This window comes from Haliotis rufescens, unplaced genomic scaffold (assembly GCF_023055435.1).
Source record: "Haliotis rufescens isolate VD_foot unplaced genomic scaffold, xgHalRufe1.0.p SCAF_5, whole genome shotgun sequence".
NCBI classification, from domain to species: domain Eukaryota; kingdom Metazoa; phylum Mollusca; class Gastropoda; order Lepetellida; family Haliotidae; genus Haliotis; species Haliotis rufescens.
The window spans coordinates 39742327-39762508 of record NW_025964223.1 but is presented as its reverse complement, the minus strand read 5'-3'; the positions used below and the strand labels follow the sequence as shown (position 1 = coordinate 39762508).

At 40.9% G+C, this 20182-nt stretch overlaps 1 protein-coding gene across 6 annotated transcripts; it reads left to right on the top strand.

The window, feature by feature from the left end:
- Positions 1 to 306: 306 nt before the first annotated feature.
- On the top strand, positions 307 to 18900 carry LOC124112421 (sulfotransferase 4A1-like). Of its 6 annotated transcripts, none has more exons than XM_046472517.2 (8): positions 307 to 421; positions 3826 to 3878; positions 8048 to 8181; positions 10532 to 10730; positions 12747 to 13070; positions 16119 to 16222; positions 18015 to 18177; positions 18657 to 18900. In XM_046472517.2, the coding sequence occupies exons 3-8, from the start codon at positions 8149 to 8151 to the stop codon at positions 18785 to 18787; spliced, it is 954 nt and encodes a 317-aa protein (XP_046328473.1). In that variant the 5' UTR covers positions 307 to 421; positions 3826 to 3878; positions 8048 to 8148; the 3' UTR covers positions 18788 to 18900. The 6 variants fall into 6 exon arrangements, with proteins under 6 accessions (XP_046328473.1, XP_048239972.1, XP_048239973.1 ...); XM_048384015.1 differs by having other exon boundaries at positions 3826 to 3936; XM_046472518.2 differs by having other exon boundaries at positions 311 to 402.
- The last annotated feature ends 1282 nt before the right edge of the window (positions 18901 to 20182 follow it).

The following is a 20182-nucleotide window of genomic DNA, read 5'->3' as shown; positions in this document are numbered from 1 at the left end:
TTTTTTTTTTTTGCGCGACATGGTTATTCACTATTCAAAAGATCGTCTGCTATGACAGTCGACGATTCATATTGTGTGATTTCAGAAACGAAACTAAAACGAACTAAAATGCTCAAAAATATTTTTAGAACTGTTCGAGATAGAATATTTATTTCTTTAAACATCTTCTCAAAGGTTTTTGGTTACTAAACAACAAAATACAACATAATTTTGAGCAAAGTTTTGATACGTTTTCTACTAAAGTAAATCACATTTCGTTTGCTATGACAATCCTGTCGATAATTTATTCAGCAACCCAAGGGACGTCACTCGTGTTCAAACTTCCGGTTGTTATCGGTCTTCGACAGTTGTTTACAATGTTTGCTGTGAACTGTCTTTCTTCGTTAATTGATTAAAGATTTAGTGAGTATTGAATCTAAAGGTATGGATAAACAGCTGATAAAGTAAGTGACTGTACAAGAAATTACTGTGCGCGACAGATCGCGCTTTGATTTTTTTATGAGGGGCGATTTGATTTTTTTTAGCGCGGCCTGGGTCACTCTCCTACCCAGAGTTCCATGCGGCCGGCAGCCAGCTAGCATAGTACCTCTGCCACAGGCCAGCGCCATGTGACGCTTCGTCACATCTTTCACAGTCCATTCCAGATATTGCATATGCTTTTCATCCGTTTCATGTTTGACAAGTCTACACATTTTCATAAACAAATGTCAAAGAATGGTTAATTTCATTGAGAAAGTATGCAAATACGTAAAAATCTACTTGTTTTTGCGTAGTTATCCTATGTTTACATTGGTTGTACGGCTTCACGTGCTGTCATCGAATCCCAACGGAGAGCTAGTGACACGGTCACTTTGATGCATAAATATATGTTGTCATGCAACTCACTGTCGCAGTTGTAGTAGCATATCTATATAGTTATGCAAAACAATATGTAAAGCGCCCCCAAATACTTGAATTTGTCCGTTCTATACTGAATTCTGAAAAAGCGCGTTTGTTTACAAACAAGAGAAAAGTCCGGTCACGTGATATGCAAATTAGCCTGTGGCAGTGGTGTTATGCTGAGTCACCACTGCGACGGAGTGTGGGCCTGGGTTGGACACTGAATAACGTGGTAATTACCGACAGTGGAGTTCACCTTGGCTAGCTAACAAGGCGATGCTCTGTGCTGGCTTGGGGGGTGTTGCTCACTTGGACCTTCAGCAAAATCTCTTCTTCTTATAATTAGGCCAATTTACTCAATGTCAAGTCGTCTGTATAATTTCCAGGGGAATCTACAATACCTACTCTCGTTCAATAACAATATGCCACACCACGCGTGAATAAACAGTTATGTAAGTATTTCTGTGGGCAAATACTTAGCCAGTATACACTCTTCAAAACAGGAAACGCACGGATGGATTTTTAGTAAATTTATTGTACCTGATTAAAGTCGATATATTTTATGTAATATCATAGAAACAAATATGAAATTATGGAGCTCGATAGTCACATTTTGTCATTGTACAAAGGCATTGAAAACTGTTCATTGTCATTTCACATAAGGCCACAAGGTTGTGCTGAACTTAGTATCTCGTGTGACCTCCCCGGGAAGCAATCATGGCTCTGCATCCCCTCGGCACTGACTGGATAAGTGTACGAATTCTGTCCTGCGGAATTCTGCGCCATTCTGCTTGTAACGCGTTGGCCAGTTGTGGGAGTGACTGCTCCGTGTTCTGACGTTGACACACCGTTTGTCGAATAACAGGCCACCAGCATTTTCCAAAAACATATATCCAATTTATATTCTAGATTTTGGAGTAGTCAGGTGCAATGAACTACATACTACCTGTGCGTTTCTTTCTTCTTCTTTTTGAAGAGTGTATATATTTTTGTACATACAGGTATAACATATTTACTTTAATTGTTGAGATATGAGGCACACCCTTAGACTAAAATCTAGTCTCTGAAATGAACATATCGTACATAAAAAAACAGTTGTTTAGTTATCTTAATAAAAATATAATAAAAAGGAGCCCAGTGACTCTCTTCATTTTCAGATACTGCAGTGATCTAGACTTGCCAAACATTATAGACTTGCATGGGCTGTATTTGATATATATTTGTATCAGGGTCTGTAAGACAGACTAGCACACCCTCACAACAGTGTTTATGAAAACGGAACTGGTGCCTTGACATACAACGAGAACGAGTCTCGCGTCATCGTTTAATGGTTCATTCTTTAACTATATCAAAGGTGCAGCCGAGACAGTGTCGTCCGTTTCGCGTGAACTGCCCGGCTTCCCCCTGTCAGAAAAAGTTATGTAATCGGTACACAAATTACTTTGATGCGGTGTCAGTGTGGAAGGAGCTTGAATTACCTCCGTCACTGGCCACGGAAATCCTTCAAGTATGGTAACATTCTACACGGCGACTGTCGTTCAAATAACCTAGGGATGCACACAACTCGCGTCGACAACGTCTTTCAATCTGTCTGTCATAGCTACCATACAATCCTCCCTGTCTTTTTCTTGTAAAAACCTCGTCAACGGACTGACATATGTCGTATTTAGTCTTTATTTGATAAAAACAGTAAGTAAGATAAGTGGAAGATCAATTGAATGTTACATTCTTTCTATGAGCAATAGGTCCTGTTATTGAAAATATGCATTGGACATTTTAATCAATTTTAAGACCGCACAGACAATAAAACCAAATAAAATATGTGATCTGATATGTCATCTGTTGATGATGATGGTAATGATCAGAAATGCTATTACGTTAGATCAGTAAGGAGAAACATCAACGTGTTTTATGATCAGGAGATTTGGGAACACTTTCATGAGCAATAAGATTAATCAACAGACATGTATTAAAGGGTATAGAGGAAATGGCGGAAACAAATTGACATAGATTTTAATTCAAAAATATTGTACTACACAACTTGCCAGTGCAAATGTGTATACTAGTAGATAGAACTTTAACTGCATAATACTCCGATACAGAATGCCGGGCATTACTAAGGGCAACCATCCACAAGTTAATCAACATTATGCCATAAAGGTGTTGTGCATGTATCGCTCAACATGGTGGACACACCAGATATTCATCTACACGCCCGAAATTAGGTTTACATACATTAATAGTCATGAGACCTTCACTATTATTTCATCCATTTGTTTTTGTCGGTAGTATGACAGCTTCTCAAATTCCACCTACCGCATTCGACGTAATAAGCGCACAGGGTGCTCTCAAAATTAGAAATAGGGAGCTCTTATTAGAATATTATTTGGTGAAAAAAAACAGAGTTGAAAGATAAATTTCGTTGTTTATGCCGAGAGCCTGAAATGTTTTTATACGACAGATATATTTTTTAATTGCCCACAATTAAGGGTGCATATTACACACGAGTGCGTATTGTACACGAATAAGTAAGTCTTGTGGACATTGATCAATCGGAAGGGGTGCTACTTCCTTCGTGGGATTGTTCTCGGGCGCTTATTACGTCGAATACGGTAAATATTTTTCTACCACATCTGTAACATGATAAGGGAGGTTTGTAAACCTGAAAAACTTTAATAAACTATTTTCATTAATTAACAAGGTATATATATATATATATATATATATATATAATGAAATGCAATACGTTTTCTGACTGACAGCTGGTAATATATATGGTGCGTGTTTTTCAGACATTTATACATGCAGCACACACTTCGCAGAATCCAGACAAAGTAGACCTAAATTGGTCATATATTAACAAGTATCATGCTGGAATATTATGGATTTTCTATTTTTCTCTGTTGATGCAGGCGTGGAAAATATATTCTTTACTGACTCTTTCAGAGACCGATTAGCACAGAAACACGGAACTATTGGTCCACCACTTGATTAAAACGGTAAGAGGTGAACACATGGCTGTCGGATGGTCAGACTCGGTAACCTGGTAAAGCAATAGTGAGTATGGTTTACGTCGCTTTTAGCAATATTCCAGCAATATCACTGCGGAGGACACCAGAAATGGGCTTCACACATTGTACCTATGTGGAGAATTGAACCCGGGTATCGGCGCTTTAACCACAAGGCTATCCCACCGACCTGGTAAAGCAATAAACAGCCGACACATAAAATAGCTTTGGAATCATTCAGTGGCAACTGACGGGAATACGAAATAGTACTACTTCTGTATGTAGCATGTGGAGCTGGTGACTATATATCAGGGAGAAGGTATAAAAACACATCTGAGACGCCATTTTATTGTTTAAATGCTTCGTTATTTTTCAGGAATGGAGTGTTGTTTGTCAATTTTACATTGTCTAGAACCAACATTTCAATTAATTTGCACTTGTAATTGACGGAACTATATTTTGACAAGTGAATAATTTCACATTTTGTCGGAAGATAGGTGTCGCCAGCGGGGTTCGAACCCTCATCGTTTGTTTTGAGGATGTGTACGGCGACACGGGTATGATGTGAAATTAACAATATCATAATTTTGCACAATGCTGAAAATTTCAAAAATAATGTGCATATTCATGTAATGTTGTGTTAGAGCAGGTTACTTATAACAATGTTCACAATTATAGCATACTCCTTGGTCGGGGCCCTATATTTTCTATGATCCCCGTCAACATGTATACAGTCAAGTCTCGTTAATCCGACAATCGGCTTTATCCGACACTAATGATGATGGGAACCGACTCCGACACACCTAATTTGCAACGATTTACCGAAATCACTCATCAGACTCGTTAATCCGACACAGTGATCAGCGTACTCCGTGGTCATCTGCCCGCGAGTACCCAGCCCCGTGTCTTGACGCGAGACGAGTCGGCTGGTAGCTGCATATTACAGAAGAAGAAGAAGAATAGTTTATTATAGTGTCACGCGCTGTACATATAAAATGACAAGGCAAGAATGTAAAAACTCAGCGGCCGGTCGAAATGGCCCACGAGACACTAAAAGACTAAAAGAAAACCAATATTATTTTATATGTACACACCACATTTAATAGTAATTATAAAAACAACATTCATAGTATTTTCCCCCATACAAACATCTTATACACACACAACCACATCCATTCCCACATTCAGGCCTTCACTCACAGCAGCTTACTCAAACCACTCAAACACACCCGCTCATTCAAACACATCCAAACACTCATTGACAACCGTTCAATCACATCCGAACCCTCACCCACACCGTCGCAGATTACCCTCACGCACACCCTATTTCTAAAACATACCCTCACCTGCATCCATTCCCACATCCATACTCACTCCCTTTATCTGCATTATCAACCACGCCCCACTCGCATCCACATCCTTTCCAGCTTCCACTAAAAAAGAAGCACGTACAAAGACACTAACAAAGTAACAATCCACTGTCGCATGTACACACTCCCAACTAAACAACACACATACACATACACACACAATCAAACCCGACAATATGAAACAAGCATACAGCACAATCTTACGGGCCAGTCACTCATCACAACTCACAGCATCTCCATACAACAACCCTACAACACAGCAAAACAACATGATAGATGATAGGAATTATCACATGTATACAACGACCCAATTTATTGTTTTATATTATATTTTCTTCTCAGAAACATTGAGAAGGCTAATGCAGCAAGTGGTTTAACCAGATCGTCGCACTGCATTAAGAATACGGTTAGGTTTGCAGGAGACGTGGTAATAAACGAGGGGTTAACAAGGGATACTTTCTGCCAGAGATTAAGTCTTAGATCTCTATAACAATCACACGTTACCAAAAAGTGAACTTCATCTTCAACAGTTTGGCTATTACATAATTTACAGACGCGTTCAGAAACAGTTTTCGGGCGTGTATAACGGCCTCTACGGGTAAAGTTTCACAGTGATCTCAATGGCTGAATAGATAAACTTGCTTAACAATGAACAATTAATGCTTTTTTTAATAAAGGAAACAGGATTAATCACATGCCTAGATTACCCAATCTCATTAAAATCAGATACAAGTTCTCACTGTCGCCGAGGGCATCCCATTCACGTCACGTCAGAACAACCTTTCGCGAACTATGACCAACCAATGAAATGAGTAACAGGAAGTGAACGTTGTCCACTAAGAAAGCAGCTTTCTTGGCGTAGCGGTACCGTCCCTTCGCACGATATCGTGTACATAAGGAGTACATATTCCACAATGTACACGATATCGTGTAAATAACAGACAATTTATCCCAATATGCACGATATCGTGTAAATAACAGACAATTTCTCGTAATATGCACGATATCGTGTACATAAGGAGTACATATTCCACAATGTACACGATATCGTGTAAATAACAGACAATTTATCCCAATATGCACGATATCGTGTAAATAACAGACAATTTCTAGTAATATGCACGATATCGTGTAAATAACAGACAATTTTTCACAATATGCACGACATCGTGTAAATAACAGACAATTTCTCACAATATGCACGACATCGTGTAAATAACAGAACTTTAACACGATATATCGTGTAAATAATGAAACATTTACCATAATATGCACGAAATCGTGGGAATAACAGCACACGATACTCACACGTTATGTTATCACGGGTTATATTATTTGATCGATCAGTAGCGATTACGAACATTATATACAAGTACATGTTATCATTGGGGGAAACAATTCAAAGTATTAAGTGTCTGTCAAAGCATAAGTTTTGGAACAAGGTTTTAAGATGTTAATCCTGCAACCGATATGGGAAAACGCAGGATTCCCTTCCAAATGTTAGGTAAAGTAAGATTTCAAGTTTGACATATGATACACAGTCACACATATTCAATGCATTTATAGTTATATTTCATATGTAGATACATACATACATGTATATCAAATCCAAGAATCGCTTACACTAGTTTGATTGTTTGAAGTATTTAGTTTCAGAGTTAACTCCCTGATCTTTTCAGTATAAATAACCACAGCCTTAACAATATAAACGCGGAAAATAGATGCTTGCTTCAGATTGCTTGCTCTTTTACAGAAAGTTCGTAAATTTTGTTTTACCAGAAGGTTCGTAGTATTTTAAGAGGGGAAATTATGTTTTGATTTTAATTTGTTCAACAGAACTAAACTATAAATATTCTGATTCGTTATACTAGTATCTCATTTGGTAAAGTATGTTTACTCCAAATATTTATGATCTCTATATTCACAACATGTCTGTACGACTGCAAAACTTTTAACTAACTGTGATACCTGGTTTATCTACCTCAGCAAACCTTTATATCTTCACAGATGTTTAGAGAAGAAATTACAATTTTAACAACAAGGAAAGAATTTTTATTATCTTTGATATATTTCTTTAGAAACGATGTCCGCACTATAGTGTAGAGTTAACATTTTGGGGAGTAATGTACAATGTAGCGTAGCGCAACTGAGACCGGGAACCAGGTTTGTGTGTAGGACCAATCAGCGTTCGCGTCTCACGGCGGAGAAGGGAGTTTTCCAGTCGTGTATATAGCACGGCATTGGTCCACTATTTGCACGATATCGTGTATATAGACGGTCCGCTTTACTGCAACAATGCAGTTTACCGGTTGCAGCTCCACCCGTTGTCTCGCTATGCCGTTACCGTGGTTCACGCTCCAGTGACTCCAATGTTACACAACATGAATATTTCAATTTTGTATTATGTGATTGTATCGTCATATATCGTGTAGTTGTCCGATTTTCGATCACGAAAGTTGATACAACTTAATTTCGTTTATCCGATATACTCGTTAATCCGACAAAATCATATGCAACCAACCATGTCGGATTAACCGGACTTAGCGATTGATAATATACTAGTCAAGGACCCCACAAAATTATGAAGAGCCATGTACCATGCATTGTAAATATCATCTCGCGACGGAGCTTGGTGCACATGCAGCAGCGGCAGAGATTCATCTAATTTCAACAAGAGAATATTTTGTCAAAGTGTAAAAGTAGGGATGTGTTTAAATTGGTGAATATCCTCGTAACTCCCCTCTACTTAAACGTGAACCCCCCCTGCGGGGCCTCTTCATTAATTTTTAGGGATGGAGAGTCACGCGTACATGACCTATTGACCTTTTACTTCCTGCGTGAGGGCTGTCCTCATTGTCCGTATACCTCTCTCCCCATCTCAGCGACAAGCTATGGCGACAGAGAGCAAGCAAGCAGTATATACAGTAAGTCACTTGATGAAAGGTAGTTATTAGCATGTCAGCATTATTGTGTTGTGTGGCGGCATGTTCGTTTTGCTTGTTAGATCTGAATGTCACATATATATCAGCTTGTTGGTTGTGAGTTTTGACAGTTTGAGAATATTCCTGGTCTTCTAATTCAACAAGCGGACAAACAGGATGAGTTGTGACAAAACAGAGGTGAGGTGAGGTGAGATGAAATTGGGTTTAACGTCGCCTCAAAGATTATTGCACTTATATAGCGACGTGCATGTACGTGTGTTTGTTGCTGCTTGTACTAGTCCGGACTGATGCCGATTTATAGTGCTAGCTCACTGAGATACCATGCCGCAGTTTAACATGAATACCCCACTCAGACACAGTATACTGACTCCGAGCCGACCAGTCCTTGTTTTAGCCCCTAAATGCCGAGCGCCAGACAGGGTAACAACAAGTATCATCTTTTAACGTCTTTTGGTATGACGCGACCGGGGATCGAACCCCGGACCTTCCGCTCTCCGGGCGGACGCTCTACCACAAGACCACGGAGGCGGCGGTGACAAAACAGAAGGTATATATAAAGAAAATAGGCCTCCTATCACAATGGCTTCAACATCAGCCAAATCAATGCTAGACGGACATCAATCCTTATCACTTAATAATCAACTGGTCACCTCACACACAAAGCCATCTTCCCGAGGCAGGGGAGTTAACTGAAGGGACACTGATCTACAGCAAGTCCCCGGGACTGGTTGTTGCCTTTGTTATTGTTTTTCCCCGTGAGTACCCGGATGATATAGCAGAAATCTAGACTAGTTTGCGACCTGTGCCGCGCCCTTCTTAACCACATTTGTCACTTTTATTGATAGTAAAAGGGCGTATGGTCACATTGATAAACAACATGAAATGCAGTATTGGAAATGATAAGGAAATGTAGGCATCTTTGTGGGTATCATCGGTAATGGTGACGAAGTTTTGATAAGCTTGCATGGTATTGTGCGATTTTCGTTTACGCTATTTTGACTTGCAACACAAAGTAAATATTTCACCTGAGCATTGCTTTTTTTATCCTGTGTATATTTTATAGTCAAGATGTGTACAATTTTCACTTAGGCAGTTTATCAAACGCCTAAATATTCAGTTATTTTACAAATTGACTGAAAAATCTGTCCATTTATGTTATTATGTTTTAATTTCGTCACCCAGTGACTGAAAATGATAGGATTAAAAGAAAACGAAATTCAGAGTAAATATATATAGTTTTGGCTTCTAATCCTAGCATAATTAGTCTATTGTGATGTTTTAAGCGTCTTAATCTTCTGTTGAATAAATGGACAGATTTTTAGACATTTTATACATTGTTTGAGTGAATCGCATCTTATACATTGACTGTAACAAAAACACGCTTTACAAAGGAAAAGACTTCTGACATCTTGTAATGTCGACTCCTGACCATCTGACACGAATCTTGTGGAGAAATGTCGCCTGAAAAAGCCAGCAGTAAAGTACAAGTCAGTTGTCCAGGCGGCATGACACGGTCACGTTGTCTTGCATACGCCAGTCACACATTGTGAGCTCACCCCTATTGCGCTTATCTGGGCTAACTGTAAAGGGTTCGTGGCAAGACAACACAACATTGAAACTCACACATATCAAAGGCTTGGTCAACACAGCCTTTTCTAGAATCAGAAAAGAGGTATGGCAAAAGGCTGAAGATCATGTTCTTGAAATAGAACGTCAGTACCGCAAATGTGACGGCGTAGATGTCAGTTGCAGCAGTTATCACATCTTTGGGTGATAGTACTGATTCAGATTCATCTTTAGAACAACAAATACTTCTTGATTCAAAAACCCCAACCTTCCAATACTCATCCCGTTTCATAACTTTTTACTCTTCCACTATTTTTTTCCAAGCAAATATAATGTAGTACATATCTTACTTGGTAACCCCATCAACACATATCTCAATAAGGTACAAAATCAGCAATATTTTGAGACCACCCCCAACTCAAGGGGTACAGCGAAGATCTTGGTTTGACTTTCAGCAATATTCCAAAGAGGGTACTAAGTGATCACAAAGTGCACGAGTGGACGAGTGGTCTAAATCAACGCCATTCGCATTGCATTGTGCTCTGTGCTTGTGCAAGGTTGTTCACACCACTGCCGTGCACGATGGTGTCACTAAAGTGGTAAACGTTTACGGCCTGCCTCGTTCTGGCTCCCCTTTCACTTTAACATTACACACCATATTGCCACAGAAACAGAATCACTAACCACAAATGCTTTCATCGTTTCGAGACACGATGGTTTAACGGTCCGCCACTGCAAACTATTATGTTTCAAACGATGTCTTCAGGTCAATGGCAAGGCACTAGAGGTGGATCTGAAAGGGCAAGATATTGTCTGGGAGAAAGACCGACATGGACACAGCCTGTTGTTTCAAATGTTTGAAGGTGTCCGGTGTGCCTGCTTTATTAATCCCGTCAGATTAATTAAAGTCAGAAACTTCAAGCTCCGTCCAGATGACATCTACTTCCCTGGGTATCTAAGAACAGGTGAGATTGTTGACGGTGACTATGGTTGCCTTTAGTTGTCACAGACACTTTTATAAGCTCCTCGGACTCATTGTTCGTTGAGAAGACCTGCAGATCAACAATTTCCAGCGCCAATGACATCACGAAACTCAAAAAAAGAAATGCAATGACATTAACAGAAACCTGAATGTACTTAAACAAAGGACCCGTGAAGATCCGGGTGAGAAAAGGTCTTCAGCAACCCATGCTGCCGTCACATGCGTCCGCGCTTGTCGTGAGAGGCGACTAACGAGATCCGGTTGTCAGACTCACTGACTTGGCTGATGCATGTCATCCTATCCCAATTGCTTAAACCGATACTCTTGATATCAATCACTGGATTGTCTGTTCCAGATTGATTATTTACAGACTGCTGGAATATTGCTGAGTGTGGCATTAAACAACAAACAATCTCACTAAAATCAGTTCTTAGTTCTCGCTACCGCTTAACAAAGATCTGAGGACATCCCATTAGGGGTCACGTCAGAACCTTTCATCCGACCAATCAGAGCGTCGCTTACCAGATCATGAAATTGACAGTAGCAATGTGATTTCTAATCATGCAGCCTCGGAAACGTTAAAACGGGGTATTTCGAACGATAGTTAAAGGCTTAACGACTTAATCTATACAATCTAGACCATATATTAGCCATTCTAGAACTTTCTTTTGTTCAGGTTTCAAATTTTTAAGCGAGAAATTGTCAAAATATGTTTTGAAGCGTAGTCGCCAATTTGAAATTAGTGCCGTAAAGCACGAGAAAGCTGCCGCACTGTAAATAATCGAGTCTTGACCTGATAAACCAGTGATTTATATTTTGAGCAATGATGTGTGTTTAATCATTAATCAGTACTGTTCCAACATATCTCAATCGATAAGATGCCCTCTCAAGTAGGTCACTGCATGATGAAATACAAATCCCAATAAGAATCAAGATGAAGTACAAACTGCATACAGTGGATTATTGATCCATTGATTGACGAACCTCATATTGCTATTGCTTCATATTTCCTTTTATAACAAACTCTTTTATACGGCTGCTAACCCATCTGAAAAGTATGGTCAGTAGAAGAATGACAAGGGTATTTTACTACGGTTAATCATTATTGGAAATCTGTTGTCAGTATTCCATCAGTGCAGTAGTATTGGGATAGCTTTGCGGTAGTATGAACAGAAACTGTATTGGGCATAGTGCCAAAGCCAATACACCCATTCTGTGAGGCTGTGTATGTGTGGGAGAATGTTGGGTGTGAGGTGAGGTGAGGTGAAATTGGGTTTAACGTCGCCTCAAAGATTATTGCACTTATATAGCGACGTGCATGTACGTGTGTGTGTTTGTGTGGCTGCTTGTACTAGTCCGGACTGATGCCGATTTATAGTGCTAGCTCACTGAGATACCATGCCGCAGTTTAACATGAATACCCCACTCAGACACAATATACTGACTCCGAGCCGACCAGTCCTTGTTTTAGCCCCTTAATGCCGAGCGCCAGACAGGGTAACAACAAGTACCATCTTTTAACGTCTTTTGGTATGACGCGACCGGGGATCGAACCCCGGACCTTCCGCACTCCGGGCGGACGCTCTAACACAAGACCACGGAGGCGGTCGTTGGGTGTGAAGATTTTCAGTTGATCTATATATTTTGTATACTACCAAACTTTTTTGAATTTGGATCTTTTTTAGGGGATCTGGGATACTAAACATATTGCAAAACCATAACTTATATATTTTCAACAAAAAAATGCTTAACAGAGTATTGCATGATCTCGCTCCTGCATGTCACTTTGGCTACACATACATGTTACGTATACAATGGATACACATGGTTACATGTAAATTAATATGTAACGTTGGGACTCTTGTTTGTTATGTTAGGCTAACATGCTGGATACACATTTATCTAATAAGGATCGTCATCGATACATCTTTCCATTAAAGATCAGTATTTGATAAATGGTTATCCCACTGATGGGTACTGTCTTCATCTTTTGGTTCAGGCGGGCACTGGGTATGGGAGATGACGTGCATGCTGGTCAGTGGTCAAGCTGAGACCATAACCCGCTTTAAGGACTATCTGGAGATAACTCCTACTGAAGACCTTGACAACCAACCCTCGCCCCGTGTCCTCAACTGTCATAACCACTTGACACATGCGCCGTCAGACCTGAAGGAGAAGAAGTGCCGTGTCATCTTCACGGTGCGTGACCCTAAGGACGTCGCAGTATCGTTGTATAAGATGCATCATGGTCATCGCGACGCCTGTGGGAATGTTTACAACGGAACATTTGAAGATTTCCTCCAGTTATTCCTGGAGCAAAGAGGTTTGGGTCCATTTCTCTTTCGGTTGTGTTTGGTATTCAGAAACTGTAAGTATTTGTTAAAGATTGAGACAAGCAAACATAATGAAAACGTTATGCAGAGTTGTATTGAGCACAGTGGTTTTGGCAGCTCACATTTCTGCCACAGTAGTGTTGTGATCGTTTGAGACAAAAGGAAACTGAAAAGGGTCTGTTTCAAATTTTGACAAAAACATAAACAATGAGATAAATGAGGTTGGATGACAGCGATATTTTTTACTTATCCTGCATTACTCATTATTGCATATTTCTGCTTGTTCTTGACAGAGAAAAAAGCTGTGTGAAGGTCTTTGCTTGAAGAAGTTGTTCCAACTAGCTGAGAGGCCAACCCTATCTTGCAGCTCCCACGTGACCAAAGGAAATGACATCACGGATCCTCACATACAATCTTTGCCAGCGCCTCGTCGGTCGACTATACAGACGCCTTCTCTGTCATGGGGCATGAATGTCTCCTCTACTCTCATTACTCCGAGGACTCGACTTCCCCAAGGACACCTACCCCCCTACCCAACAGCAGCTACTAAGCCAGAACTGCACGCCCCAGCCATAACACTGTGCTTCTATTCACCTGTCTTCCTAGTCCCCAAGAAGGACTCGGACAAACGCAGGATGATCCACAACCTCTTCGCTTTCAACAAACGCTACCTGGCACGTACACCTTATTTCAGGATGACCACGCTCAGGCTACTGCGATCCAGGAACCAGACACAGGGTGTACTCATCAGCCTGGATATCGAAGACGCCTACCTAAATGTGCCTATACATCGCAACGACCGGAAATTCCTCTGCTTCATCTTCATGGGAGTCCATTACCAATGGGCCGTTCTCCCATTTGGAATTTCTTATGCCCCGTGGCTATTCACATGGCTTACCAAACCGATAGCCTCGTACCTCCATCTCCGGGACATTCAGTTCGAGGCATATAAGACGACTGCTTCCTGAATCATTGGGACACTGTCACTCTACTTAGCCACAGGCACTTCACCCTCCGGCTCTTATACCAGTTGGGTTTGGAAGATCAACCTCAGGAAGTCAGAGTAGACATCCTCAAATCGCCTTCAGTTCATCAGGGACCTCTTCCAGACACACCTCGACTTCCTCTCTGTACCCAGAGACCAGAAGATCAGATCGACACAGAACGTTGATCTGAATTTGGTCCTGCCCTGGTGGGCCGTGAGGCCTTGGTTCACCGACCTCATAGAGCTAACTGACGCCAACCCACTGCCACTCCCAGATTGGCCAATCCTTCTGATCCACCATCACAGCAGACAGCCACACCCAGGACCAGACAGGTTATGTCTTCACGTCTGGTCCATTTACAGAGAGCACTGAATGCCAAAGGCTACTCGGCCAGAGCGGCTTGGGCCATCACGATGGCTACTCACTCGACCAACAGGAGCCTCTATGACAACAATTGGCAATCCTTGGAGAGCTTTTGCAGGGGCAAACAACAAGACCCCACATCTGCATTACCTCAATTCCTAGCCGAGTTCATGCCCTATCTTCGCCACAAGCGTAAGCTCAAGGGCCTACCTTGTGGCCCTCTGTCCCGCGTAACTACAGGTTCTGCTCCTCAATCTGGCTGGAAGACCAAAAGGCGAAATTTCGTCCACAAGCTTGGAACTTGAATGTCATTCTCACCTCACTGAGAGACGCGCCCTTCGAACCACTCGAAGCTATGTCATTCTACAATCGAACGAAAAAGAAGGTCTTCCTAATACCCTATCATCGATTGTGGGCACAGAAGATGAACAAGAGCTCCGGCTATGTCCAGTTAGGGCACTGCTTTGCTACATTGGACGATCCAAGGAACGCCATAGACATACTGGTATCTGTGACCTCGCGAGCGGAAGTCAGCCGCAACACGATCGCCGTTTGGCTACGAGCCATCATTCTCCAGGCCTACGAGACAGTGGGATTGGACCCTTCACGCTCCAAAAATCTGCATGAGATCCGGGCGATCGCCTCCACTATGGCGCTACAGAGCAACTGCTGTGTACGTGCCATCATGGAGGGGTGTTTCTGGCGATCAAACACAGTCTTCGCCAGTCACTACCTGCGAGACGTCGCATAGGAGGATGTGCAGGGCACGCACAGCTTTGGTCCGTTAGTAGTGGCCCAACAGGTCACAAATACTAAACGTCACTGACCTCTCCTCCAATCCAGAGCCGGCCTTTCAACCTTCCCTGGCGTATTGCCGTGGACTAGAAGGTTCACGCCCCACTTGCATACGGCTCGGTACACGGGTCTAAGGCCTTAACTTGAGAGAGTTATTGTAGTACCATGACACAACGCATACCTGACTCTTCCCATCCATGTAATGGTCATTGATGCCAACCACACAGCCGAGGACGGGCTGAGTGAAATGGAGGTTCCCATACATGGAGTGGTCACCTGAAACCATACACACTGTCAAGATTTGGCTAAGGGAACAGAGTCTGAAAAAAAGATGAAAGTCCAGATCTGAAGGTATGCCCACCACCGATTCCGTCGAATAAAGATACATTAAGGAGTAATGCAGGATAAGTAAAAAAATCTAGTAAAATCCTAGATATTTTTTTTATATATTTGTATACTTATCCAGCATTACTGCATCTAAAGAGACCCACCCATAGCAGAGCTGCCTCCCCGCGATGCCTTCCGATGTTACGGACTCCAGAGTAATGGGAGGATCCGTGACGTCACTTCCTTTGGTCACGTGGGAGCTGCGTGATAGGGTAGACCTCTCAGCTAGTTGGAACAGCTTCTTCAACCAAAGACCACACAGCTCTTTTCTCTGTCAAAAACAAGCAGTAATATGCATTAAGAAGTAATGCAGGATAAGTATACAGATATAAAAAGATATCTAGGATTTTACTAGTTCTTCTCCTTTGAAGAAAACACTACATCAGTTTACAGAGAAAGATATTTCTCCACCAGTAATGTCGGGTTCGTTCGGAAATGTTTTCATTGTGGCACTTTGTGTGAAATGGTGATAACAGAAAATACGTTTTACGTGTTATTTATTTGCAGTAAACAAAAATGGCATATTTGAACACCTGCGAGAAGCTGAGAAGTATTTCCAAGAAAACCCAGATAAACCTGTTCACTTCCAGCCTTACGAAGACACTTTAAAGGTTGGATTACTTGAATTCTTAACATCAGTTGGGTTAGTTTGGGTGTCCAAATCAGTTTTAGGAGGAAGATGGGCTGTTGATCAATTCTGTATTTTATACTATATTTTGGTTTGTCACACCATTTTGTGTTTTTAGATGCGTTTTATTAGTTCCGTTTTGATTAAGAATACGCCTAAGGCCTTGAAGTTTTCTAGTTTATTTTGTGGGTTTAGTATTTCTTCTAGAGTGAGAGCCTTGTTTAGATTGAGGGTGGTTTGTAATGCGGTTCGATGTGTTAGGTAGTGTGTGCAGTGGATGAGTGCGTGTTCTGGGGTTTCTGGTTGTTTGCAGTGTGGGCGGTTACCTGTAGTATGTTTTTTTAATTTTTTTTAGGTGGTTATTTAGGTTGGTGTGTCCTGTTTGGAGTTTAGTGATTACTCTGTCGATTTTTTTGATGGATGGAGAATTTTTGGTTTGGTTAGTGGTTTGCTGAGCACTTTTTTGATTTGGCTATTTGAGTTTAGATATAGGTTATGCCATTTTTTGTGATTTTTTGCTTGTTTACACTTTTAATTTCTGATTTTGAGATGGGTAAGTATAAGCTTATTTCTGGGATTTTGAGGGATAGTTTAGCTGCTTTATCGGCGTTTTCATTACCGTATATTCCTACGTGGGCGGGTATCAACAATAAGGTTATTTGTTTGCCTGCCTTAGTTAGGTCGTTGGAGCTTTTAAGTATTTGATTTATTAATTTAGGTCGGTTTTTGGTATTTTTGTTTTGGAGGGCTTGCAGTCCACTTAGGGAGTCGGTAAGTATTAGGATCTTTTTGTGGTTTTTGGATTCTTGATTATGGAGGGCTGAGGCCATGCCCATTAGTTCTGCCGTGAATATTGATTGGTTGTTTGGGAGTCGGAAGGATTGTGTGGTTTTAGTTGGTTGTGTGGTATGGACTCCGAAACCTGTGTGTTTGGAGGTCGGATCTGAGGATCCGTCCGTGTAAATGTGACACCAATTTGACCAATTTTCGTGTATGTATGCTAGTGTGGTAGTTTTAGCTATGTTTGGGTCGGTTTGTTTATTTATTTGGCTAGCTAGTGTTGTGTCTATTTTGGGTATTTTAAGTTTAGGGGTGAAGATATTTGATTGTTTGCAGTTTTGTTTAAGATTTTTAATTTGGTGTTCATTTAGGTAGTTTGTTATTATTTGGGATATTGGGGTAAGTAAGGGGTGTTTACGAGCTAGAGCTTGGTTTTGGGGGCTGATGTTTTGGTTTATTAAGTTTTGAATGAGAGGGTTTGATTTGGACGCGGCCCAGAAATTTAAGCTTAGCTGTTCCCTGCGTAGACAGTGTCTCAAAATTATTTCGGCATTTATACCCTAACAACCAAAGTGAGTGAACTCACATTAGCAATGGTCATCACATTACCACATCTTTATCTGAGTGAACTCGTATCATATACCTGTAGTTGAACTCACTGTCTGGTCGTGAGTGAGCAAATACTCAAATAACGTATTCTCCAGTGGAACCATTTTTTTCGGAACACAGTTGTACTTTTAAACTAGCCCAGTGCCTTAATCCTCTGTAACATCACATTACCAGCGGGCAACATCAAAGCAATTTTTACTATTATCACAAAAGTCGATCCTCCGGTAAGACACCGTTTACGACTTGGGTGAAACCTGCCAACGAGCAAACCTAAAACATAATCGGGGCGAACCGGGATTCAACATGATCTTGCATAGACTACAAAGGACCGTGACTATAACAAATATACACTGTGCGAGTAATAACGTCACATACTTTTTTAACAGGATCCAGTGGCAGCCGTGCAGGCTTTGTCTGACTTTTTGGGACTAAAGAGGGATGATGCCCTGTGCTGTGCAATTGCTGAGAAATGCCACTTCTCAAATATGAAATCAGCCAAAGATGCCCATGCTATGAAGATTGATGGTGCAAATTATCTTTTCGGGAAAGGTACCGTTATTAAATACTAACTTACTAGACAAAAAAAAGATTGTTGGACTCAGGTTTTCCTACTTTTGGACTGTGATTTTGACCTTGATAATTATGTGTCATCGTAATCTGGCAGCTGTATCATTGCTCATGCTATCAACCCCTGGGATTTCTGCCCAGACGATTTTGTCCAGGCAGCAGTGAAATACTTAGAGTATTGGTGATTATATTTCTTTCCTTCTTTGGCTTGATTTTTTCTTGTTTATCGCCGCATCCAACAATATGACTGCTGCCTGTAAATAGTTAAGTCTGGACCACACAAACCAGTGATTGCTATTATGAGCAACGTATCATGCAATGGCATTACCGAACCTTATCACCCAGTCCATTAAGTCATCTCGTACAATCAGCATAGGTTGCTGGAACCTATTTATCCCGGATTCCTCAAATGTTAACCATCTTGAGGAAAACGCTACATGACCTCATCTCACTTCTTGCAGGCGTCTCTGGGGAGTGGAGGAAGTGGTTCTCTGCTTCCATGCTGGACGACTATTACAGGGTCTATGAGGAGTGGATGAAAGGATCCAGATTCTACGAGCGGTACAACAGAGATAACGATACACCGTTGTAGAAGAGTGGGAATGGTGTTGTTACCGCTATAATTAAGCAAACCTATATGAAATATGTTTTATTAATTAAGCTTAATTCAAAATTATTTATTTTGTTACTATAAGATTAAATTCTTTTGGATACAAAACATATGATCACTTATAACTTTGGGTTTATTGTGTACTCGTCAATCACTTTTGGTAAATTGGTAAGAGCATAATCGCTCAATTGGCAACACACAGAAAATGTATGTGTGCATTGTTGTGTAATAAAATATGAAAAGTCAGTTTAACTATTGTGCAGGGGTAACTCTCCTCTTCGGGTATCACTGTCCCCACAATGGACCTAAGGTACCAAAACAATTGCGCCTTGTATTTTATTATGTGAACTGGTCATATTGAATGAAAACTGTGAGCGTGGCCATCGGGGTAAATGGGTATATATGGGCGAAGCACACGTACTAATCAATACTTTCAACGGAATCACTTCTAAGGCCAGGTTCACACAGTGTCGATTATGGCTCCCATTTGAGATCAGACAGGGCTGCGACACGAAAAGTGAAAAAGTCGGATTACTATCCCCAATGATCTAGAATGTCCTATCATTGTCTGAACGCAGTCTCTCTCTCTACCCCCCCCCCCCCCCCCCCCCCCCTTCCCTGTGTCATGGTTTATTGCTTCCGTAGCCTCCACCCACACTTGTAATCCCTATGTACTAGGAGCCTTTGGTGTTATTTGTACTGTATGACTATGATAGTTACATGTTTGGTATTGTTTCAATATCACACTGTGTTTTCTGTATATGAGTTAGGTTTATAAACTATGCTAATATGAAAACACAATTACCGTAGTTATTGTTAAATAGATTGTATTATTTACCATAGAAAATTTTTACATTTATTTGTCTTATTGCATTTTGTTTAGGATAACATGTTTGTAATTAGTTTGTAATTCTAATGATAATTTGCACGTTAATAAACGGAATCACGCCAAAACACTGTGCTCACGGTTTCCTCCTCCTTTCAATGTTTCCAGGTATAATATTTGTTTGTTTGTTTGTTGTTTAACGCCGCAGACAATTCAGCGATTGATATATATCATGTGCATCAATCCACGCAATTGGGATCGATGACATGCATCAACCAAGTCAACGAGCCTGACCACCCGATCCCGTTAGTCGCCCCTACGACAAGCACAGTCGCCTTTTACAGCAATCAGCGGTTGCTGAAGACCTAAATGTTTACATTTTTAAAGACACCTTGAATTCCAGCATGTATACTTGACACTTCGCCTAATCAAGGGTAAATTTTTCAGAAGTGTATGTACGCTTTATTGACTATTAAAGAAATAATTGGTGTGTAAACTTTCACGAAAGGCTACAGCAATAGATTTGTGATAGTATCATCATCTGAGAGATT

Coding starts and splice junctions, on each gene's coding strand:
- LOC124112421 (XM_046472517.2), top strand. CDS start 8,149: ATGGCGACAGAGAGCAAGCAAGCAGTATATACA. Junction 8,182..10,531: donor GCAAGCAAGCAGTATATACA/GTAAGTCACTTG, acceptor CGATGTCTTCAG/GTCAATGGCAAGGCACTAGA. Junction 18,178..18,656: donor AAATTATCTTTTCGGGAAAG/GTACCGTTATTA, acceptor CACTTCTTGCAG/GCGTCTCTGGGGAGTGGAGG.